This window comes from Tamandua tetradactyla, chromosome 5, assembly GCF_023851605.1.
Source record: "Tamandua tetradactyla isolate mTamTet1 chromosome 5, mTamTet1.pri, whole genome shotgun sequence".
NCBI classification, from domain to species: Eukaryota; Metazoa; Chordata; class Mammalia; order Pilosa; family Myrmecophagidae; genus Tamandua; species Tamandua tetradactyla.
In genome coordinates, this window is record NC_135331.1 from 124560448 (window position 1) to 124583039 (window position 22592).

At 34.4% G+C, this 22592-nt stretch overlaps 1 protein-coding gene across 5 annotated transcripts in view; it reads left to right on the forward strand.

The window, feature by feature from the left end:
* ADGRB3 (adhesion G protein-coupled receptor B3) overlaps positions 1-22592 on the forward strand; it is a 723849-nt gene that overhangs the window by 308893 nt on the left and 392364 nt on the right. For all 5 annotated transcript variants that reach the window (XM_077162185.1, XM_077162184.1, XM_077162181.1 and 2 more), the window contains 3 exons: positions 1698-1808; positions 7510-7671; positions 13696-13860. In XM_077162185.1, coding sequence (XP_077018300.1) covers positions 1698-1808; positions 7510-7671; positions 13696-13860 — 438 coding nt within the window. The remainder of the gene's footprint in view (positions 1-1697; positions 1809-7509; positions 7672-13695; positions 13861-22592) is intronic.

Here is a 22592-nt window from a genome sequence, read left to right on the forward strand (position 1 = left end):
GAGATGAAGCATACTATTAATAAAAATCACTCCTAAATTTCTTGTGCCATTTTAAACCCAGAAAAAATTCAATTATATGTAATATTTTAAATGTTGGATAGGGCATACAAGTCTAGATATAAACTTTCTAAATAGTCATTTTCTAAAATCATTAACTGACACGTGATTAAATTCTTATTTGTCTTGTGAAAATTGGTTTAGATAACATATATTGTATACATAAATGAATGGAGTGTTGACAGTAATAGAGTTGTGGTGGATTTTACAAGATAAAACAAACTGACGTTTTCTAAAAATCTCCATTTCCTGGCTTGGATTTTGGCTAAGCTGATAACAACAGGCACACCTTTAGATTTCTCAGAGATCATTCTCTTGGGTAGTATATCTGGGAAGAATTTCTGCCACATCAATCTGTTGGGTGCTATACTTTACTTTTTATGTGGGGATTTGCCTGGTTTGACAAAAACTTGTGCTAATCTTTTTTCCCTATGCCAAAAACAACAGTTGGTAGAATTAATGCTTATAAAATTCACTGCTTAATTGTATACAGTAAATTGTAATAGTTTAGCAGATTACCTAAAAACTGATGATAACAGGCTAAAAATACTCTAGTGAAATTATCCAATTCAAAATTACTGACATAATTAGTTCTGGTGATACATTTGTACCATCATTAGAACATGTACCCTGTCTTCTCTATCATATATAAAAGACCAGGTTTGAAGGGTCCAGAAATTTTCTTTTTGTAACTGAAAGCACCACGTTCTCGCTCCTCAGGAATTCTCCCCCCTCCCTCCACTCCTGTGAGGTAGAACCAACAACTATGTTACATACATTAAGCTTTGGCTTTATTAAAATTCTTTTACAGTAGCAGTGCAGTCGGTATAGCACTCTTGCAGAATTCTAGTAACATGAATTTTTAAAAATATGTTACGTGGAAACTATTATTTTCTTAAATTTATCTTTTCCCTCCCAATCTTCCTCTAAGCTGAGCCCAACGTTTTTGCTTTTCCTAGGAACTGTATATCAAAGGACTAAATAACAGAAATCTGAAGCCATTATCGTTTTTAGAACTTTTGATAGAGAAAACACTCTCTTACTTATGGCTAGAAAAGGGATGCGGAGTTAGTTTGGGTCAGGACATGAGAGGATGAGAGTACTATGGCCACCATTTTCCGTGAGCCTTGAGGACACCAAGGGCAATTTCATCTTTAGAAAAACAGTCCATTCAGTGAATGCTTACCTTAGGAGAGTTAGGTTACCAGATTACTTGTTTCTCAAGAAAAGTGCTCAGAAACTTGTGGGTGTGATAAACGTTCAACAAAGAAGCAGTTGTTAGCCAATCAGGATTGCATCTCTAAACAAACGACAGTTAACACTGTGGTTGTATTTTTTCTGATGTATTGCTTCAAAATGTTATCAGAAAACAGTACAATAATTCTGTTAATTGAGCGGACTTGAAATCTAATGTGTCATTTCACTGACTGTTATTATTGTTTCTTGAAACTTTGTTCATGTTTGTAGGTTTTCTGACTTGAGTTTACAGATATTCCAAAAGATCAGCCTAGCAAAATTAGAAATTGTGAATTTAATCAATAACCTCTACATATGTGTAGGAACATATTGCATGAGACAGTAATGTAATTTGTGAGAAATGTCTACACACAAGCTTTCATATACCTTTATTCTGTCTTTAGAATTTGGAATGATGGGAGATCATACAATTAAAAGTCAGCGACCTCGATCTGTTCATGAAAAAAGGGTCCCTCAGGAACAAGCTGATGCTGCTAAATTTATGGCACAAACTGGTAATACGTTAGTTACATTTTTCTATTTATTGTTGTTAATTTAATGAAACCACTGCATGTTTTCATAATCTTTTGCTGCACATTTGTCAATTTTTTGAGCTATTTTTTGAGCCGTTTTTTTGTTGTTGTTGTCACCAGTTAAAGTCCATAAATAAAGTAGCTGTGAATTGAAAAGTGCACAAAAAACGTGTTGAAAATTATTTTGCATTCAGTATGGGGCATTTAGGATTTACATATTATTGTTTATTTTAAGTAACTATTTAAAATGTGTCATTAAACTTTTAAAGAAAGTCAACAAAATCATTTCTTCAGTGATTGATTTGGGACTTCTCAGAATTAGATTTTTAAATAGGTCTTTAGATGATGGAAATAAATTTAACAAAATTGAATACATTGAATATTTTTTCAAATTTCATACTTCATCTATAACAATTGATTGTTAAAATGTGTAGAAAATAGCTAGAACCTTTTTTTAAAGAATTTAATATTTTTAAACTGAAAGGTTTTTTAAATAGAAACTGAATAGTAAAAAATTGGCAGTCTTTAATTGTAAGCTGTAATACACTTCAAATCCTAAATATCAACAAAAATGACTTTCTGGTTTATAAAAATTTTAAAGCCTAAATTAAATACTTTATTTAAATACTCCCCTTCTCCACAAATATGTATATTCTGAATGTACATAATTTGTGCCCATACATTTAATTACAGAGCATATAGTTTGAACAAATAAATATATTAATGTTTTGGCTTGTCATAATAAACGCGTTGTAATTCCATCTGGTGACATTGCATGTGGCACATCCTCAGATGAAAAGTTTTTAAGCTGTGTTGTGAACATTTCAGCTGTCACCTTTATTTTTGAAAATTGAAAACTAATAGTTTCATCTGTCTTTATAATATTTTGTGCATTTCAGTGTAGATGATCTATTTACCATTAATTCAGAAGTTTCACGTACATTCCAGCTCTCTGGATGACATTCAGACTGATTTTGATGAAATTTCCTTGACGAATGAATATTTCCTTCAGTTCATATGTTCTTAGGATAATGTTTATTCAGAATGCTAGATCTGAATCTACAACTTAAAGGTGCAAATACTTTTATTGACTCGTGCTCTTGGTAATGGGTGAGTAGTGGATTTTAATAGTAGATTTAATTTGTAAGTAGGTCAGAGTTAGAATTCTCAGAGCAGAAAGGATGTTTAGAATAAATTCAGTAATAAGGACACAGTTGTAGTTTTTAAGAGACGTATGTTGCATACAAATCCAGCAATGAAGAAATATGTTTGTTCCAAAAGGGCATTAAAATTTCTAAATTTCTAAATGTATTTTTCTCCTTACGGGTAGCAAAAAAAGAGCCTCCACTCCTGACCAGGGATTAAGGGCTGTTGGTTCTAAACAGCAGCATAGGGCATGGACTGACTACTCAGCCTCCCTCAGGCACCTTCTCATTGAGGCATTTCTGCAAGAATAGAGAAGGTGCTACTTCTTTGTGCAAAACAGGTGGCACGCATTGGTTTACTGCCGTTCCTAAAAATTGGAGCCAGGTGGGAAGTGAAAAGGAAAACCACAATTTTGGATTTCCAATAATACATGCAAATTTAGTTTATCCATAAACAATATGCAATTAGACCAGGAGTTTTTACATAAATTCAGCTTTTGGATTTGCCTATTACATATACCAAGAAAATTCACAACCATTTTCAGACAAATCCCTTTTTGCAAATTTAGGTCACAAGGAATATTGTGCTTCCTTAGTGAGAAATTACTAATTCCTGTTTTTCTGTTTACTTTTTCTTTTCTAGGCTTTGTTTTGGATCTAATATATAGTAACCTATGATTTGATAAAATAGATGAAACATTTCTTAATAGATCCGCAATGAAGTTAAAACCATTTCTCCATGTTGTTTTACAAAAATATTATATACAACTAATACCCTGATTCGATGCCTCAATGTATGGGTAATAAATATTATTTAATTTTAAGCCAACGATAGTATAAGGAAATATAAATATGTGTGTAATATTTATATGTAAATTTAAGTACATAATTTATTTAAGACTGGAAAGCTGCATTGCTTTGAAGATTCTTTAAAAACAGTTAATATAAGAATAATGTGACTAGTTAATAAAGAAAGACACTAGGCAATTATAAAGCTAAAAATAGAAGTCTTTCTTTCATTTAATGTTTTCTGGATTATACTTTCATTAGGTGTTAAGACAGTCTGAATAAATGCAGGTAAGTGTCACAAAATGAAATTTTACAAATATTAAGATTTGTTTATTAACTTTTCTTTTCTACTTGTCTTTCAAACCAAGAAATTTAGTGTTGTGTATAAATAATTTGAAATAGTTGCTAAGATTAATTTGAGATAAAGAATAATGCAATAGAGGTAAAATCAAATAATAAAAAGCTAATATAATATGTTTTTGCATTATCCTGAAGAAAGCAAAACAATCAGATTTTCTAATTTACAAATTACTTACTCAAAATGAGTGACCTGGCCTCTTCACTCAATACAATCAGTTATAGTATAATTAACAACAACAGAAAAAAAATCTTTTTATATAGATAAAGTGAGTAGAATTTTTTAACAAAATGAGTAACATTTGATAAAGTAACATTACTTCATAAAATAACTTGCTGTAGAATGGCCATTCTAGTAATTGAGATATGCTAGTTTGAACATAACTGGATGATACTCTGATAGTCTAGGACACAATATTTATGGGAAAGAGAAATGAAGTGTTAAAGGTAGAATTAGACATTTAATAGAGACAGCTACATTAAATGTCCAATAAAATGGCTTAAGACATCTTAATTTGTCATCAGATAATTTCTAAACATGTTTATAAAACTAATCTTTAATTACAGTGAGGAAAACAACCTGCCTTAGGAATATATAGCATGTTATTTAAAGTACAAAATTTAAATTAAGGGGGTGTTTAGGATTTCATGATTTTAACATACTAGCACACTCGTATTAATTTTTATTTATAATTTAAAATGCACTCCTTTACATTTTTTCACTTAATCTTCAGATTATAGAATTTGATGGTAGATATAATGTTCATTTTATTGAAGAGGTTCAGAGAAATAAAGCAACTTTCACGAGGTCACAGAGCTAATATTTAGTAGCTTTCCATCAAAATCAGATCACCTGATTTTAATTGCCATGCTTTTCCTGTTGCCTTTCCTTTTTTGTGCCAGGATAAAGAGCCTTAATAGTACCTTCTAATACTGAAGATTTCTACATGATCTTTCATATGCCTTCTAGGTTGCAAGTTAAGGTACCAGATTAGTTTGTGCTGTCTTCCAAAATGCATATATTAAAAGTAGTATACTTAACCTTTTTAATGTCATTAAGTTTTAAATAGATATATTGCTTAGAAGTTATATGCGCTCTTTCTCAAAATGATGCAACGTGCTCAACCAGAATAATTTTCGCACATTTAGGAATGAGGAAGTGGTAGCATAAAAATATTAAGTAATTAATGGGAATATCACTTGAAGCTAGAGCAGCTGAGCCTCAGTAAGGTCTTTGGTCAGGTAGGCCAGTATGACAGTAGCAAAATTTGATTCAAACTTTGAAACCCAATATGTGTTTTATTTATTTATTTTATTTTTGATCAATGAAATGAAACATCAGTTTGAGTGAGAAAGAAGAAAGCCAATTTTGAGCTTTCATATTAGCATCTCATCATCCAGGTACCACTGCTTAGCCTGTTCAATATCATTGAAATGTCTTATATTCAGAAGCAAGCACATTTTTAAACATTTGGCAAAAAAGCATTTAAAAATAGGTTATTCTGTTAGTTGCTCAGTTTAATTAAAACATTGCTTCTGCCATTAGAACAATGGAGGGTTAAGATAAGGACTGCTTTTGGGGCAAAACATAGCTAAATTAATTCAGAGCCTCTATTATTTCTCTTATTATAGAACTCCATTATTTATGGTTTTCTGATTTTAAGTAATAACATGCACCCATAATATCTCTGCTTTACTTAATCCTATCACTAACAAAAGTTGGAATATCATAAGGAAAAGAAATTCATAACATTTCCCCTAACTTTAAGCTTAATTTTCATTGTCATATATATATATATGTATGCATGTATGCATATATATGTGGTTATTTTTAAATTATTATCATATTTTGTGGTTTATAGAATGATTTTCAATCTTGATAGGGTATTTTTACATGCAAAATAATAAATTACAAGGCATAGCTTTAAATATTCTTTACTTTGTCAACCAAGAACATTTTCATGATAATAAATGTATACATAATTTTGGGAAGGTAAAAATAGTGAAAAGAGTAAAGGTGATATGTCTAGCACTTCCATGGCAAACACTAATCACGCAGAGATATGGTCCTATTTAAAGTAACATTCCATTTACCATTGTCTGTGTCCTTACAATATATACCACTAGGAATGCGTTATCACCTGTGCCTCTAGGTGCATAGTGCAGACTAATATATAAATGCTTATCTGTGAACTGGTTGTTATGGACCCTGGAAGAGATAAGGAGCTTGTGCCAGAATGTAAATCAGCTGTCTCATCAAGCGCGAGTTTTATTCTATCCTTCGAATTCTATTCCAAAGACAGATTCTAAATAAAAACTATAAAATATAATCAAATTGCTCCTTGATCTGTATAGTCAATAATGCAGTTTTCAGAAATACCTCACCTGTAAACTGTTTCAACAACCAAGTGGTTAACTTAAATGATTACTGCTAGCATGTAAATAACCCAATTTTGTATATAGAGAAAAGCAACTGCAAATTTTGAAATAGTTTTGAAAATCTATTCTGAGCACCAGTCCAGTATAGAATTAAAAGCCCACTCTGATGATCTTAGAAATTCTTGACTTTATGTCTCCTTAGGAACTGACTCTAGATGATAGAAATTAGGCATGGTTTCATTGTGATGAATGATTTGAGAAAATTAATGAATCCAGACATTCACTGGCATTTCAGACCCTACTGCTGGGTAAACTTTACTTCCATATTAAATTAATAGCACACTTAAAGGAATTTTTGTTTATTTGAAGTAAAGACGATTTCTGTACTGTACATCATGGGGAAAATTGTGAGCATGGGGAAAATGTTAATAAGTTGCAACAAAATAAAAGTTGATTTAGGGTGAAAAAGTAGGACTCACACTAAGAATGAATTATGAGTGAATATCAGTGTTCAACACTGTAAAAATTACTTGTGCCCAAACTCCCAAGGCTTTACCTCGGTCACCACTAGAAAGGGAGGGCATACAGTAAAAGACTGATGAAGAATGCATCAATATATTACTGCTCAACAAAGAGAGGGCAAACTTAGCAGTACATTTTGCTTCCTCTCCCATCACAGTTCAAAAACTTGAGAATGGCTTGGAGACGATCACTTCCAAAACCATTCTTGCTGAAAAATGTTTTCTGGCTCCCTCATAGTGTCTGTATATAGTGAACTTCGTGAATAGCAGTTTTGCTAATAAGGTTGTATTAGACTTGGTTCTTGCATTGACATTAAATGCATCCCATCTTGAAATTGCTTTTTCTCTGAAATGTTTTCTTGTACCTTTTGATGTACTGTTATATTTTTACATTTATATTATTCGTGCATGTCATAATGTCAGTTTGGTATAATGCTTGCAATATGAATATTCAAGGCAGTATTTCATGTTTATTTGTTGTCTTGTACGCAGGTGAATCTGGTGTGGAAGAGTGGTCCCAGTGGAGCACATGCTCAGTTACTTGTGGTCAAGGGTCGCAGGTGCGAACCAGAACTTGTGTATCACCTTACGGGACACACTGCAGCGGCCCATTAAGAGAATCAAGGGTTTGCAATAACACTGCCCTCTGTCCAGGTAGTGTTAGCAGTAACTACAACTGTGGATGTTATTGAATTGTGTCATGCTACGCATTTGGAACGATTTGTTATTTTGATATGAACTGGGTCTAGGTATTTTAGAGTGGATGCATTTAATTCTTATTCAACCGTGAACTTTTATTTTGCATGTGATTATGTCTGCTTTTAGAGCAGTCAAGAAACTACATAAGTGATTCCTCCACCACCCCCAGCACGCACCAGCTTTAAAAATTGTTGTATCTACTTCTAATGGTGTTTAAGTTTAAAATATCTTTCCTCCATTTTAGATGGGGCAAATGTCCAAATAAATGGTTTAGGGATAATGTGTAATTTTCTATCGTGATGGAAATAGAATCTGCATCCAGTGTTTAGGAATTGGTTGATATATTCATTAAGGCAGTCTGTTTTCCTACCTTTTTTTTTTTTTTACCCTAACAAGGAAAAATTATTCTGGCCAAATAACTTTATTATTTTGTTTCATTCAGGTGACTATCCTCTTGAAAGTCATCCATTGCTTTATATATTTATTTATTTATTTATTTTTTTACATGGGCAGGCACCGGGAATTGAACCCGGGTTCTCTGGTATCACAGGCAAGCATTCCTGCCTGCTGAGCCACCGTGGCCTGCCCTCTTTAATTCTTTTTAACATGGGCAGGCACTGGGAATTGAACCCGGCTCTCCAGCATGGCAGGCGAGAACTCTGCCACTGAACCACCCTTACCCATCCATGCTTTATATATTTAAAGTCATTAATGAAAAGGAAAAAAAACTTTAGCATTAAATGGAGCACAGCACAATAGCTTTCCCGCTTAGGGTAAAATTTTTTCCATGTTAAATCAAAATTTTGTTTCAGTTGATGCAAACGTGCATATTATAGGCTTTTCTCCCTCTCAGACCTCTACGTTTCATGTAAAAATAAGTGCTGAAAGAAATCTGGCTTTCTTTCTATAAGTCCATAGCACGTGATGCTCTGAATCTCTAGGTTTATATTTTTGACCAGCCACTTAGTCGATGGTTGATTTCAAACTAACTAACCACTGCAGTGCATCCACACTCTCTCCAGAAGTCTCCAAAAGGGGCTGGGCATACCGCAGTAGCCTTTCAGCTGCTAAATTGTCCTTAAAGGTTTCCTGTTGGATTCTATTTCCAGAGGTGGCTGATTCCCCAGTTGCTAAAAGCGAGAGAAGAGAGTGGGTGGTGTGGTGGAAGGGCTGGGGTCGATCCAGTTTCCCAGCAGAGTAGGGCTGGGAGAGCCAGTAAAAGAGTCTGGAGGAAGGAAAGGTAAAGGCAGTGGTGGGAGGAGGGTGGCCGAATGGTGTAAGGAGGTAAGATCTATCTGCCAAGGGTTCGAGTGGGAACAAAGCAGTACGTGAAGACTGAATAATGGCTGAAAGCTGACGGGTATGAGGAAGGAAAGACAGAATTAGTGGGAAAAGAGCAATAAATACCACGAAAAACCAGGAAAAGGTAATGAGGATCTGTGAGCATCTGACTAGACATGAGAGAATGTGAAGTGGAAAATGAGAAGATCCAGAGTAAGGAAAAATTTTTAAGGAGTTCAAGGAAGGGGGGAAGGAGATGCAGGCAACAAGGAAAAGAGATTATAGAACACAGGTCATAGAGCCAAAACAGTCTAGGTACAGTAGATCAGAGAAGACAAACAGGAAATAAGGAACTGGGGATTTAGAAAGAAAAATGGCTTGTGGATTTCAGTTTGGGTGTGGGTAAAGTGGTTTGTCAGGGCAAATACTTAAAGCTGGTCCTTATTTACAGAAGAAGTTGCAAAGTCAAGAGACTTGCCCTTGGCAGTGAGAGAAGTGTCAGTAAAGGATTCAGCTGTGCTAGGTATATAAATCTTGTCACCGTCTATTTGAATTGTCAAGATTCTTTCAACATACAGGGAAAGAATGGAGCCCCAAATGGGAGTTTAGATGGTGCTAAAGAGTTTTCACAATTCTCCATTCAGAGCTTAATTTCCACACATTCATAGGGTTGACATGACCTCCATCCTTCTGCCAAAGGCCACTGAAGAAACCATTCTCTGTGCGTGGGAGAGCACATGTAGTGGGACCAGAGTGCTTCTCCCATGTGGTAGCGCCTGGCTTTCCTTTTTACTCTGTATGGCATCCAGAAAACAGAATAATATTCCATGATTATAAAGATGTTCCTCAATTTCTTAAACCTCCTATTTTTATACTTATAAAAGAAGTACATAACAATTACCAGTTCCTGTTGACCATAATAGATACTTAGTTGTTTTTTTTTTTTTTTCTTTCTACATCTGGTTAAATAATACTGCTAATAAGAAAAAAATGTATCTTTTTAAATCTTTGTTGTTTATTCAGCTTGTTAAAGAGAATGAAAATAGTTTTGTGGGATTTTTAAAATTTTCCAAATGTGAAGAATATTCTATAATTTAGCAGCTTCATTATTTTAAAATACAGAATAAACATCCCATTACAGGAAATTGGGATTTCTTTCATATAGTTATTGTATTTGTTAGGGACTATTTTGCATTTAATATTTCTTTTTTTGCCAGGCTGGCAAATATATACTTCCTTTTCAATCTCATATATACTTTAAAAAGTGACAGAAGGTGGATTTTAAAGATTAAATTGTACTGTAAGTAGTGTAAACATCTTTCTAAAATAATACTTAACATTCCCAAGAAGAAAAATAGCTCAGAAATTAATAACTAAATTGTCACACTGTGGATAGTCAAATGTATTTGGCATTTAATTAATGAAAATTATTCAAGGAAAGGGAGAACTGAATATTAAAGTCATTTTCCACAAAATAGGTGAAATGATAAAATTAGAGCTTTTATTTATTTGTACTAGGAAAGGCTAATCAGTAGTCTTATAAATTAGTTATCCTTCACCCATACTTTCCAAATGTCAAAAGAAGGATTTTAGGTTGCATAATAATATATTACTTCTAATAAAGATCCTAAAATATCCAGTCTTTTTCAGAATTGATACTTTGACATTATACTCACTTCAGTAATTCTTATTATGTGGAGCAGAAAAATGATGCAGATACGCAGAACGTAAAATGAGAAAAGTATAGAGAGCTACATTAAATTGTATATTTACTATCCTGGTTTCTGAACTATGGTAGACTCCAGAGTTTCTCAACCTTGGCACTACTAGTCTTTTGGCCCAGATAAATCTTTGTTATAGGGGCTGTCATGGGATTGTTGGATGTTTGCCATTTGGCCTCTACCCTCTGGATGCCATTGGTGACCCTACCCCTAGAGTTGAAGCAACCAAATATGCCCCCAGACATCGCCAAATGTCTCGTGATGGGGGGCAAAATTGCCCCATGTTGAGAACCACTGGTCTGTTCTATATGTATGTTTATCCTCTGATGAAGTTTTGCATAAAGGAATGGTTTAGAATTTTTTTTTTTTTGTAAATGATATTTTCTACATCCATTTATTTCTTAAGGAAAAAGAACCTTTTACTTTGTACATCTCAGTCTAAATTATATGAGAATTTATTTATTTATATGAAAATCTAGTAGTAATATATTTTGTGTGCTGTGCATTCCTCACTTCATCTCTAGAATGCGCAATGAAGATATAACAAAGCTAGTATCTTAAGCCAAAGCACAAAACTATAAAAATGGATTCATTTAATTTTAATTTTTTCTGTTATTAGGCACATTTTTTTCAATTGAATAGCTCACTTACAAGTATCCATATTTTATAGCAAATAAAATAATTTATATAGCAAATAAAATAATTTATATAACAACATGTCATTTAAATATAAATATCTAATCTTAGACATAGAGCTTATGAATAGCATCCATAACTGTTAAAAGACTTGGGTTATAGTTTCTGATTAATTTCAATAATATCTAAAATAACAAATTGTTATTAAAATTGCATCTTTTTCAAATGAGAGAAAGTATTTTATATTGAGTTAGATTCAGAATTCCAAATGAGGGTGTTTGTGGTCTGACTTTTAAAAATTATGTGAATAAGTCATGAAATGTTGCCATGAAACCATAAAGACTCTAGAAAAGGTATTAGGTAACTTATTAATTTTCAGAGGGTTTGCGTTTCATATAATTAAGCCATCAAGAATAATCAATATTTTTTAGGTTAATAGAGAAACATGAGCCAATTTAGCAGCTTTTTCCCCCAATTGTGCAGTGCCTCTAGAGCAGCGTGGTTTGATAGAAGAAAAGATAAACATGCGTATTTTGAGGTATTATAAACACTTCATGCAGAAAAGAGGAGGGAAAGGTGTTTTTAAAATGGAAAACTCTTGGTAATTAGATATTAATACATAAATTGATAACAATGTACAAGTTATATAGCAAAATACATTAACATGAATTATTTAAAAACATATAGAAGAATTGGTCTGACATACTTTTCTTGAGTTAAATGCATATTTACTATTTATTCTTATATCAGTAGACATAGATTAGCTTTCATGGGAAAAATGAAAATTCCCCATTTCTCTCACACCCTTGTTCTTTTTCTATATATTAATTTTAAAAGATTTTACAGCAAGATTCACAGAATTTTTAAGAAATTTTCACTATTAATCAAATTTGTCATTTTTTTTCAATATTTGTATATATTTTCACAACCTATTGAGGGAATTTAGTAACATAAATAGAAGAGAATGGGTTACTTCACAGCTGAGGTTATCATTTATGTGTTTTTAAAGTAACAAGCTGGTCAGCAAAAACCTGAAAAAGTTTGTAGATACCCTAGGTATACTTGCATAACCCTGCTGCCACTTTATGTACACTTCTGCTTACTTACTCCTGCCAGTGTTGAGGAGAAAATGATCTTTTTTTTGTCATCTCCTACCATAAATTCCCACTGCCCCGAGTCATCCCAGTGGGTGTCATATCAAATATATGAATTTTTGCTGCTCTGAAAGCGTGGTCAGGTCAGTGCTTCATCATCAGTGCAAGAGCTTCTGAGCCAGAGCACACATTTTGCCAGACTTCCTTTTCCTTGTCCTATCCACAGAGGCTAGTACCTCCCGTCCTCCATATTAAGAATCGGGATGAGGGTGGTGAGTTGTCCATGCAGAGAAGGAGTCTAAATGTTGAACCCTGATGGACTTTTGCAAAAGGTGTCGATATTTATTCATAGTGGTTATTATGGATAAACACCAATCATGCTAGTATTTATGGTGACAGTTGAATTCATTATAGTGGCATTTTTGAAAAGACAGTTTGTCCTTTAAATATGTTAGGCATAGTCTTTTTAAAATCATTTCTTTTCTTTAGAAATTTGTATTAATTAAGTGGATTTCCAGTTCCATCAACTTGTTGGGAGAGGAAAGTCAGTTTCTAATTTCCTGCCCATTAGAGATCTTAAAAAAAAAAAAAAATCTTCATTTTTTTCTGAGAAAAGAGGAGGATCTCATGCAAATAGAGGGTTTGAAAATTCCCAGTTTTTCATAGAGAGTGACTTTAACCACCCAGATTTTTAAAATAGTAAAAATACATTTATTTTCTACAATGTAAGATTTGAAATATTTTAAAAGGTATGTACCATTGATTTTCAGAATATGTTCTGCATTTTCTGACACCATGATAATCATAATCAGAAACTTTACAAGTATTGGAAGAAGTAAGTTGGCCCTTATCTATTGAAGCACACATTTAATTCCAAAAGATCATCTCTGCTATAAAGAATTTAGTTTTCTATGCTAACTTAAATGATACTACTTTGACTTAAATACAATTCATGACTCTTTTACCGTGGGAGGGTCAATGTGTGTTTCCATTTAAAAAAGGAAAATTTTAAACTTTATGACATGAATAATTATGTCCGAATACAAAAAAAAGCACGTACAGTTGTCTATTATTTTAAGACATTTTCAAAATAATTTTTATATTTTATGGCAAATAATGTTACCTCAATTGAGTTTTTAAAATATCCTCATACTTGTCTGTCTGATAAGTTTTTTCTCGATTAAGAAGAGAAAAGTCAGATATTTACTCTCTGCTTTTGTGGCTGAAGCTTCTTTGCTCTGTTACAGTCCACGGAGTCTGGGAGGAGTGGTCTCCATGGAGCTTGTGTTCGTTTACATGTGGTCGAGGCCAAAGGACGAGAACAAGGTCGTGCACACCCCCTCAGTATGGGGGAAGGCCGTGCGAAGGGCCCGAAACACATCACAAGCCTTGTAATATTGCTCTTTGCCCAGGTGAGCAGATTCTGCATTTCGTGAACTTTGCATTTACGTACTTTTATTCATGACCCTGAGTATACATAGGACATAGTAAAGGAGTGTGACCTTCCATCAGGCACAGTGGAAATTGTGCCCTTTGGTTATTGTTTCTTGCCTAAAACTGGTTTCTTGCCTTGCTACTTACATAAACAATGGTTGATATTTCCTTGGCAGAGTACCAATCAATACTCATTTTTACTGGATATCTATCAATGTGTATGCTGATGTTTTCCACTAAGATTGTATCTGTAGTTGAATTTTTATTTTGGGCAAATCACGAGGAGTCTCAAAGACTGATTTTGCCTTCCTATTGTAACTCAGGGGGACTGGTTTAAAGGCAGAAGTGAAGAAAGTAAAAGGCGGACAAGAACAGGACAGGAAAAGAAGCAACATTTAAATCAACGAATTAGGTCTCTAACTACGCACCACCTTGCAAGACTTAACCATGTAGGTTGGGGTAGTGGGCAGTGAGATTTCAGTTAGGACTTGTGTCAGAACAGAATTCCAGCACCCAGCTTTTAAGAAAACTGCATAACCACTATAATGAAATAGATGCTATGTAAGGATGACATGTATAGTTCACATGAAATAATCAAATATATTTTATGATGACTTTAATATCTACCTATAAGTAGATGATACCTATTTTAATCATGTATTTTCCTTACCCATTGTCCAACTTTCTCCCATTTCTTTTGAATTGAGGATAGACCATTCCACTGGTATCCAAACAAGGGGAGTAGAAAGAAAAGAAAGGATAGTTAGATGGTGTTCTATTTGCTAGCTGCCAGAATGCAATATACCAGAGATGGAATGGTTTTTAAAAAGGGGAATTTAATAAGTTGCTAGTTTACAGTTCTAAGGTTCAGACAATGTCCCAGTTAAAGCAAGTCTATAGAAATGTCACATCAAAGGCATCCAGAGAAAGATACCTTGGTTCAAGAAGGCCAATGAAATTCAGGGTTTCTCTCTCAAGTGAGAAGGCACATGGCAAACGCAGTCACAGTTTCTCTCTTGGCTGGAGGGGCACATGGCGAGCAAGGCATCATCTGCTATCTTTCTCTCCTGGCCTCCTGCTTCATGAAGCTCCCTGGGAGGCATTTTCCTTCTTCATCTCCAAAGGTCGCTGGCTAGTGGGTTCTCTGCTTCTCATGGCTATGTCATTCTTCTCTGGCTCTCCTTGAATCTCTTTTTTATTCTCCAAAAATATTTCCTCCTTTATAGGACTTCAGAAACTTATCAAGACCCACCCAAATGGGTGGAGACATGTCGTCACCTAATCTAGTTTAACAACCACTCTTGATTAAATCACACCTCCAGGGAGATGATCTGATGACAGTTTCAAACATATAGTATTGAATAGGGATTATTCTACCTTTATGAAATGATATTTTGATCAAAACATGGCTTTTCTAAGGAAATACATCCTTTCAAACCAGCACAGATGGTATTTATTAATTTATTAGTTTCTAATCTGTGTACCATGTTGGAGAGCAGGGCCTGGTGTCGTTGGGGAAAACTGGTGAGTTGACAGGAATTATCTATGATTTATTCACTGGCTTATATTTATTCACTGGCTTATAAACATAATCTCTTGTATTGTTTTATCAATCTGAATAATTAAATGTGATATTATGGAAGGATGTATACTTGAGTGCAGTCCTTCATCTTTGTAGTCTATTTCTTTTATCTACTCAAATCGAAGCTTCTAGCAGTCTAGTCTATGTTTTCTATTTTCTCTGAATTTTCATTGCCGTCACTAATTGAGCATGGTGTGTATTAATTAAGATAATTGATTACAAAGAACTTCAGCAGCTTGTACCTGATAGTATCTGAAAAATAACTATTGACTGTATTGCTCTAACATACATATATCCAAATTTCTAATACTCATCCAAATGTCCTTTAAAAGACATTTCTGTGACTGTTAACACAGTAATGTGTTATAGTGGAAAGATCTTGGATGATTGCAGAATACATATATTTAAATTTAGATTTCATCTTTCTATATTGTGTCTTTAATAACCCTGGCTTGCTCCTCCGATCTTTTGTTGCTCCATCTGTAAAAGGGAAATATAGTAATCCCTACATAGCAATTGTTAGAGGAAAGTACAAGTATAGGAAAATGCTGTGTAAGTGTTGTTGACACTGTGGCACAGCCCTCTAGCCCTAGTCCACCAGGACCATACCTGTAGTGAACAAGGTGAGGTTTTTACGTCAGTGAGAGAAAACCTACGTGAGGAACTGTGAGTTATCTCAGTCACAGATGCTAGAAAAGACTTAGTAAGGGATTTAAGCGTATAATTTGGGGAAGGGTTTATAAAAGTGGGGCCTTGCTCTGTACTGGAGGCTGTCAGGAAGGGAGTTCTATGATTCAGTGTCTTAATAAATCTTACCTAGCAAGCGGGAAGAGGAAAGCAAAGCTAAAGCAGTAATTGGTTAAGAAGTAGCAGCCACTCCTTAGCTGAAATAGGGAAATGTTTTGAAATAGGGGAATGCTTCTGTCTATAAAAGGGCCTTGTTTTATCTCCCTTTGTCATTGTCTCAAAGTGACATTGTTTGATATTCTCAGAGTTTATGTCCAACAAGAGAACCCAAAAGTCTTGCTTGTGAGCTGCAAAAAACTCTAAGCCTATCTGTCAGTGCCAGGCCAGGTCGCCTTTATGGTGATTTTTCCTCCAGGGTAATTTGGTCATTTAAGGTGCTTCAGTTTTTCATAGTTTTGATTTTTGTCCATATTTACCTGAAGAAAAGTCTCAGGTACAATGGAATGTTTGCATTGTCTAGGTGGTTTCTCCCTTAAGTTTACATCAATATATGTCACCAAAATAAAACTTGTATATCCTTTTCCAAACACTTTAGAAGAAATAAAAGCTTAACTTCTTGATTCAAAGTCTTGAGCTTTATAGTAATTTACTTTATAGTAATTAACATTATTGTTTTCATTCTGTCAGTAGTTGGAGATCAAAGGAGCCAATGATTAATATTAGGGCTTGTTGCTCCTGTTTTTTTGTTGGCAATTCTCAGTCCAATAAGTCTTATACAATAGAATACAAATAGAGAAAAATAATAATTAAATGGGAGATTAAAGCCTAAAACAAGATCTAGTATTGAGACATAAAGGTGTTTAATTAATTACTGAAGTAAGTATGAATGAATTTTATGTGATTCAGTGGGAAAACAGAGATACAACTCAGAAGAAATGGATTAAAGAGAATCCATTTTAATTGGAAATATGTGCCTAGGCAACTTATTTTTCTTCCCTGTGCCTCAATTTTCTCATTTATAATATGAAGGCAGTATTCATTATCCTGTCATATCAGAGTTGATATGTGATTAAAATTAAGTGGAATTACCTTCAAAAGTATAAAACTTTATGGAAATTGGAGGATATTTGTCATTCCTTATGTGTGGATGTTGCTTTGAAAGGAAGGGATTTTGCAGAAAATAGGCCAAATAAACCTAGGATATTATGTTAACTTTTGAGATCTGTTTCTTATCTACAGCCTTCATGATAGACTCAAAAGATTTCTTCTCCCAGGTTTGTACCAGGGGTAAGTATAGATGGGCTTGTGTCAGCCTGTACTGACAGAGTTGTGTCATCCAGGTCAGTTCTGCCTTTGAGAAATGCTTTCCTCATAGGGGGAGGCTGGCAGTTTGTAGCCTCCAGGCATTTTTGCATACTGTTAACAATCCTTAAGAGGGAAAAGATCACCCAAGAATAGGTCCTTGATCCGAGTATCTCTGTTATGTAGAGCAAGAGGCTTCAGGATTTGTGGACCTAAAATTTTGATCCATCAGCATCTGAGAGTGTAACCTGACCTGCCTGTGATTTCTCTGCAGGAAGTCTTTTTTGATGAGGACAGTGAGTGGGAAAATGCTAAACATTTGCTCTGACCTTGGTTCAAAGGTCCTTGGTTGTCTCTGCACGGGGATGATACCATCTGAAGCTTATATGCTTCCTCGTTAACCTGTTATTTAATTAATTTGAATTTTACCTTCTTAGCTTTCTAGTCTATTGTATAGCTTTTGGTATTAGTTTTGCACTATGTTAGACTTTTAGCATTATCCTGGTGATTTTCAGTTCTTAGCTTATAATATTTTTAATTAATTATGTCTTTAATAGCCCTAGCTTGCTTTCATTCACGATTTAATTTTTTCTCATTTCAACTTTTTCATAACTTCTTTATCAACTTTTTTTAACCATTCTTAGACTTACCATGATCACTTGCTTCTATTTTTAATTCTAATATTTAAAAGAGATATTGCACTTTAAGTTTCCCTATTATATAATTTATTTTAAAATAGAATAAGCAGGAAGCATAGGTTTATGCTCTTCAGCATATGCCCAATGACAGGGTGGCTGAATTTGTACATTTCAGTCTTGGGACCCTTGCCAGTTCCTTGTGTAGCTCCCAACTCAAGGCGAATCTGAATTTTCCAACTTACGGTCACTAAATCTGATAAACTGAAAGCCATGGTCCAAAATTCTTCCCCCCAGCTCTCCCTCTTCCTCGTCTCTGTCTGCAGTATAGTAGAGCCCAGTACCCATTCTTACTCTTCCACGATCCATTCTTCACACAACAGCAAAATTAACTTTTAAAACGTAAATTATATCACTTTTCTACTTTAAAATCCTCTCATAGCTTCCCATTTTACCTAATCACACCATCTACAGGGCTCTATAGAATCTGGTTTCTGCACACTAGCTGAACCCATTTCCTGAACAACTTCACCCTTTCCATGGTCTGCAGGAGCCACAACCTTTTCTCTGTTCTTGAACTTACAAAGCTTGCTTGACCTCAGCACAGCACTTGTGGTAGAATTTTCTACACGTCTTCGCCTGGCTGGCTCCTTCTAGTGGTTCAGAACTCAGCTCAAATTTCTTTTCAAATAGATCTCACCAGGGATTCTTTCACATTACCCTCTTTTATCATAGTGTCTTCATTACACCTCTGGCTGAAACCCATGCTTATTCATGCTGCCCCCCAGACTATAGTAAGTGTTCCATGACAGCTGTGCTTAGTAGATCTTCATCACCACTGTTTCCCCAGGGTCAGGTAGAACAATGCCAGTTACAGCATGGGTTTCCTATAAATCTTTACTGAGGATTGCAGGATGCGACTCCAAAATGGACTATGGAGTGTTTATATTTTCCAAATTTTTTGGAGAACCCTTTCATAACTGAATGCCAAGATGTTGATCAGTTGGCTTGCAATAAGAATAAATGGGAATATAGTTTTAGAAGCAAACTTTTAGAGATATTTTCAAATTTGTGAGTTTGTAATGACTCTGGAAGATATCTCCTGCAAATGTCAGAGGCCTGCTGTACACCTGGGGTCAGCAGGAATTGGGGAGGGATGTTGGTTGCTTCTACTACCTCTTCCTGGACTGCATGAAAATCCAAACCTGGATGCAGGGCTGAAGAAGCAGCAGATTTATCAACATTTTGGTTCTTCAGCTAAGCATTATATAAAAAGAAAAAGCACTACCTTCACTTCTTGGAATCTCTAGATGGGTGGTTACAAAAAAAGAAATACTAGAATATAATAAAAGTAGCAATTTATTTTTAAATATCTCAGCATTTATCCCAGAAATAAAATGCACGTATGCACTTGGGTATCCAGTAGGCTGTCATGATTAACATATCCAAGAAAACTTAATGTCCACCTCCCAAAAACCATTCTTTCCTCCATTCTTACCCATACAGTAAAATGACACTACCATTTCCTGAAAGGTTTTGGGGCTGATGTACTAAAAAGAATGCAACAATTGGTGAATTTGGTTGTTATTATTTTTCAAAGATATCAAACTGCAAAAAAAAATCTAAAAGTAACACAGTATCTCATATTTGGCACTTAAAGAAATTCTTGCATGTATATGTAATCATCTGTCTATCATCTGATCCTTTAAAGTAAATTCATATATCCCTCTCTTTTAGAGATTTACTCTTTTAAATCAAATTCATATTTGCCTTCTCTTTTCTGACTTTCTCAGTTTTCCATTTCTCAGTAACATGGATTTGACACACTCAGAAGATACTGGGTTTTTCCTCTTTTGTTTATTATATCCATTCAGTTGCTTTGACAGGTCAATTCTTTGATAATGGTCCAGTGAATGTTCAATAAAAGGAACATCCAGTTCTCAGTGTAAAATAAAATAGCAAAGCACATCCACTTCATATATCTTCATTGTTATTGTTATTTCTTTTCTGTAACTGACTTTGTAAACAAAACTGATCACGTCTCAAATACAGGTTCTGTTGATGTTCAGGGTAATATTAAACCTTAAATGACTGCTTAAATGTTTAATGTTAACTCACTCTTGACCTTTAGCCAAAGCATAGAATACATACTTTGTCCAAGAACTACAAAACTAATACTTGAGATGTATAAATTTAAAATCTTTTTTTAAAAAAAATAATTACTAATCTTGATGCAAAAGTCTTCTTGTAGGACAAGTCTGATGAGCAGAGCACCTTGCAAACAGATATTCTCATTCTTCCTAATCTTTTTTCAGCAAGGTCTTTTCTAATTCCTCACAGATAATTCAACCTCCTGTCAAATTAGTCTTCTTTCTGAATTCCACATTTGACTTGATCATTCCTGAATCCACATTCTCTTAGCTGGAAAGACATAGCCTCTCTTCTTTGCCAGGAAGTGTGTAACTATTACAATAGTAAAAGCACATACCCAAAGTTTAACTCAAAACAGAGTCTTAAAGGACATCACATATGCCTTTCTAGTAATTCAGTACTTAAATTAGGTTGGTGTCAGTTAGTTCATTTTTGTTTATATGTTGCTTTCTGAATGCTTGATAATTTGTGTATCCATACATTTTTTTGCCCTATAGATTGTAAAGTACAAAGCATGAATCTCATTTTTTCAAACCTTTCTCAGAATGCTTAGTTCATAAGGCAAGATAAAAAAGTGTTATCTTTGAAAAGGACAATTTTGAAATGAAAAAAAAGAATTTAAAGCCCGAAAGAGGGGAAATTGATAATTTATAATGTCTTTTGATTCACTACAGTTTTCTTTTTTGACTGGCAAATAGACTACATAGCTAATAAGATTGTATCAGATATTTTTAATAAAGTGAGATGCTACAATATAATGAATGGGATGATTAAATTGGCAGTTTGTGATTTTTAATCTCACAGAGTTTATTAAGTACAGCTAGATACCTATAAAACAACCTCTTTTCTTATGGCTACATGCAAGGCTTGAAATTAGGTTGGAAGTGCTTACTCATGTTCTCCCCAGCTTTCTCATTTGTTTGAATGGGTTTTCACAGCAATGTTATTTTATGTCAGAACTATGGAGTTGTAGTGAATTTTCTTTCACCTGTAATGAAATTGACTAAGAACCATGAAGTGATACTGGAAAAAGTAAATAGCCAACTGCTAGTGCACTATTTTATACTTTTCAAATCTGCTAAATATTTTTGTTCAGTTCCTTTGCTCACTTTATTTTGCGACCTTTGGCATTATGCCTCAGTGCTATCTCTTGTCTAAATTATCCCATCTCACCACACTTACCGTGATTACTTTCCAAGTAAATGTCATCTGTCTTCTGATAGACTAAACGCATTATGCACCATGTTAAGATGTGATTGACTTTTGAACTTTTATTTACTTATTTATGTACATAATTTATCTCCTACTAAGTTATAAGGTGTTTGAGAGTAGGATCCATATTCCTTTATTTCTGTATCTCCCATAACCCCTATCATAAGGTCTGATTAGTAATAGATTCTCAATAATTATTTGAAAGAATGAATTGATAAATGAATCTCAATTTGATTATCTCAAAGACAAGTCAAGTTCAACAGTCCATATTAAATTCCAGTCATCAGAAATGTGGGAGTCATCTTGGTCCCCTCTCTGCTTCAGCTCCCAATAGCTAATCCCTCAGGAGAGCCTCTCCCCATACCTCCTGAGTATCTCTTCAGTCTCTCCAGGATTCTCCATCAACACTAGCTCATCACCGTCTTCTATAATCCCTACTCTCTTCACCAGATTGGATCATAACATCCCCTACTTAAATCCTTCAGTGGCTTTTAACGATCTGAGGATAACTGCCAAAATCCTTAGCACAGCTGACAAAGGCCTGCAAAATCTAGCCTCTGCCTTTTTCTGCCAACCCCGTCTGGTGCCTCTTCCACCTGGCTCTCTAGATTCCATTCACGATGGTCTTCAGCTAGTTCCTGGAAAGAGCCATGCTTCCTATGCCAAGGACCTTTGCATTTCCCTCTGCATGGAACCACTTATTTCCTAAGTATTATCGTACTATCTTTTGATGCTTGCCTGAGACCTCACTTTTTCAAGGAAGACTCCTGAGACCCTTTACACTCTTTCCTCTTAGTGTCCTGAAATTCTCCTTTGTAGCTCTGCTTCTAATTAATTTATTTAGGGTGGTATTGATTGTTTAACTAATTCTAGAAGTTTCTTCCCTAAGATATTATCTCTATGAGGTATTGACCCCTATTTGTTTTATTTCACCACTGTATGTATCCAGCTCCTAGTACAAGGCCTGGCATTTTTGGGTGATCAGTAAATATTTTTAAAGGAATAAATGAATCTAAACAGATACTACATAAAAGGAAATAGAGATAATAAAATAAAATAATAGTAGTTCCTTCCAGTGGTGGCCTTCCAGTGTATTCAGAGTAAATGGATTTGGATTTATAGTCAAGTTACATTTTACCAT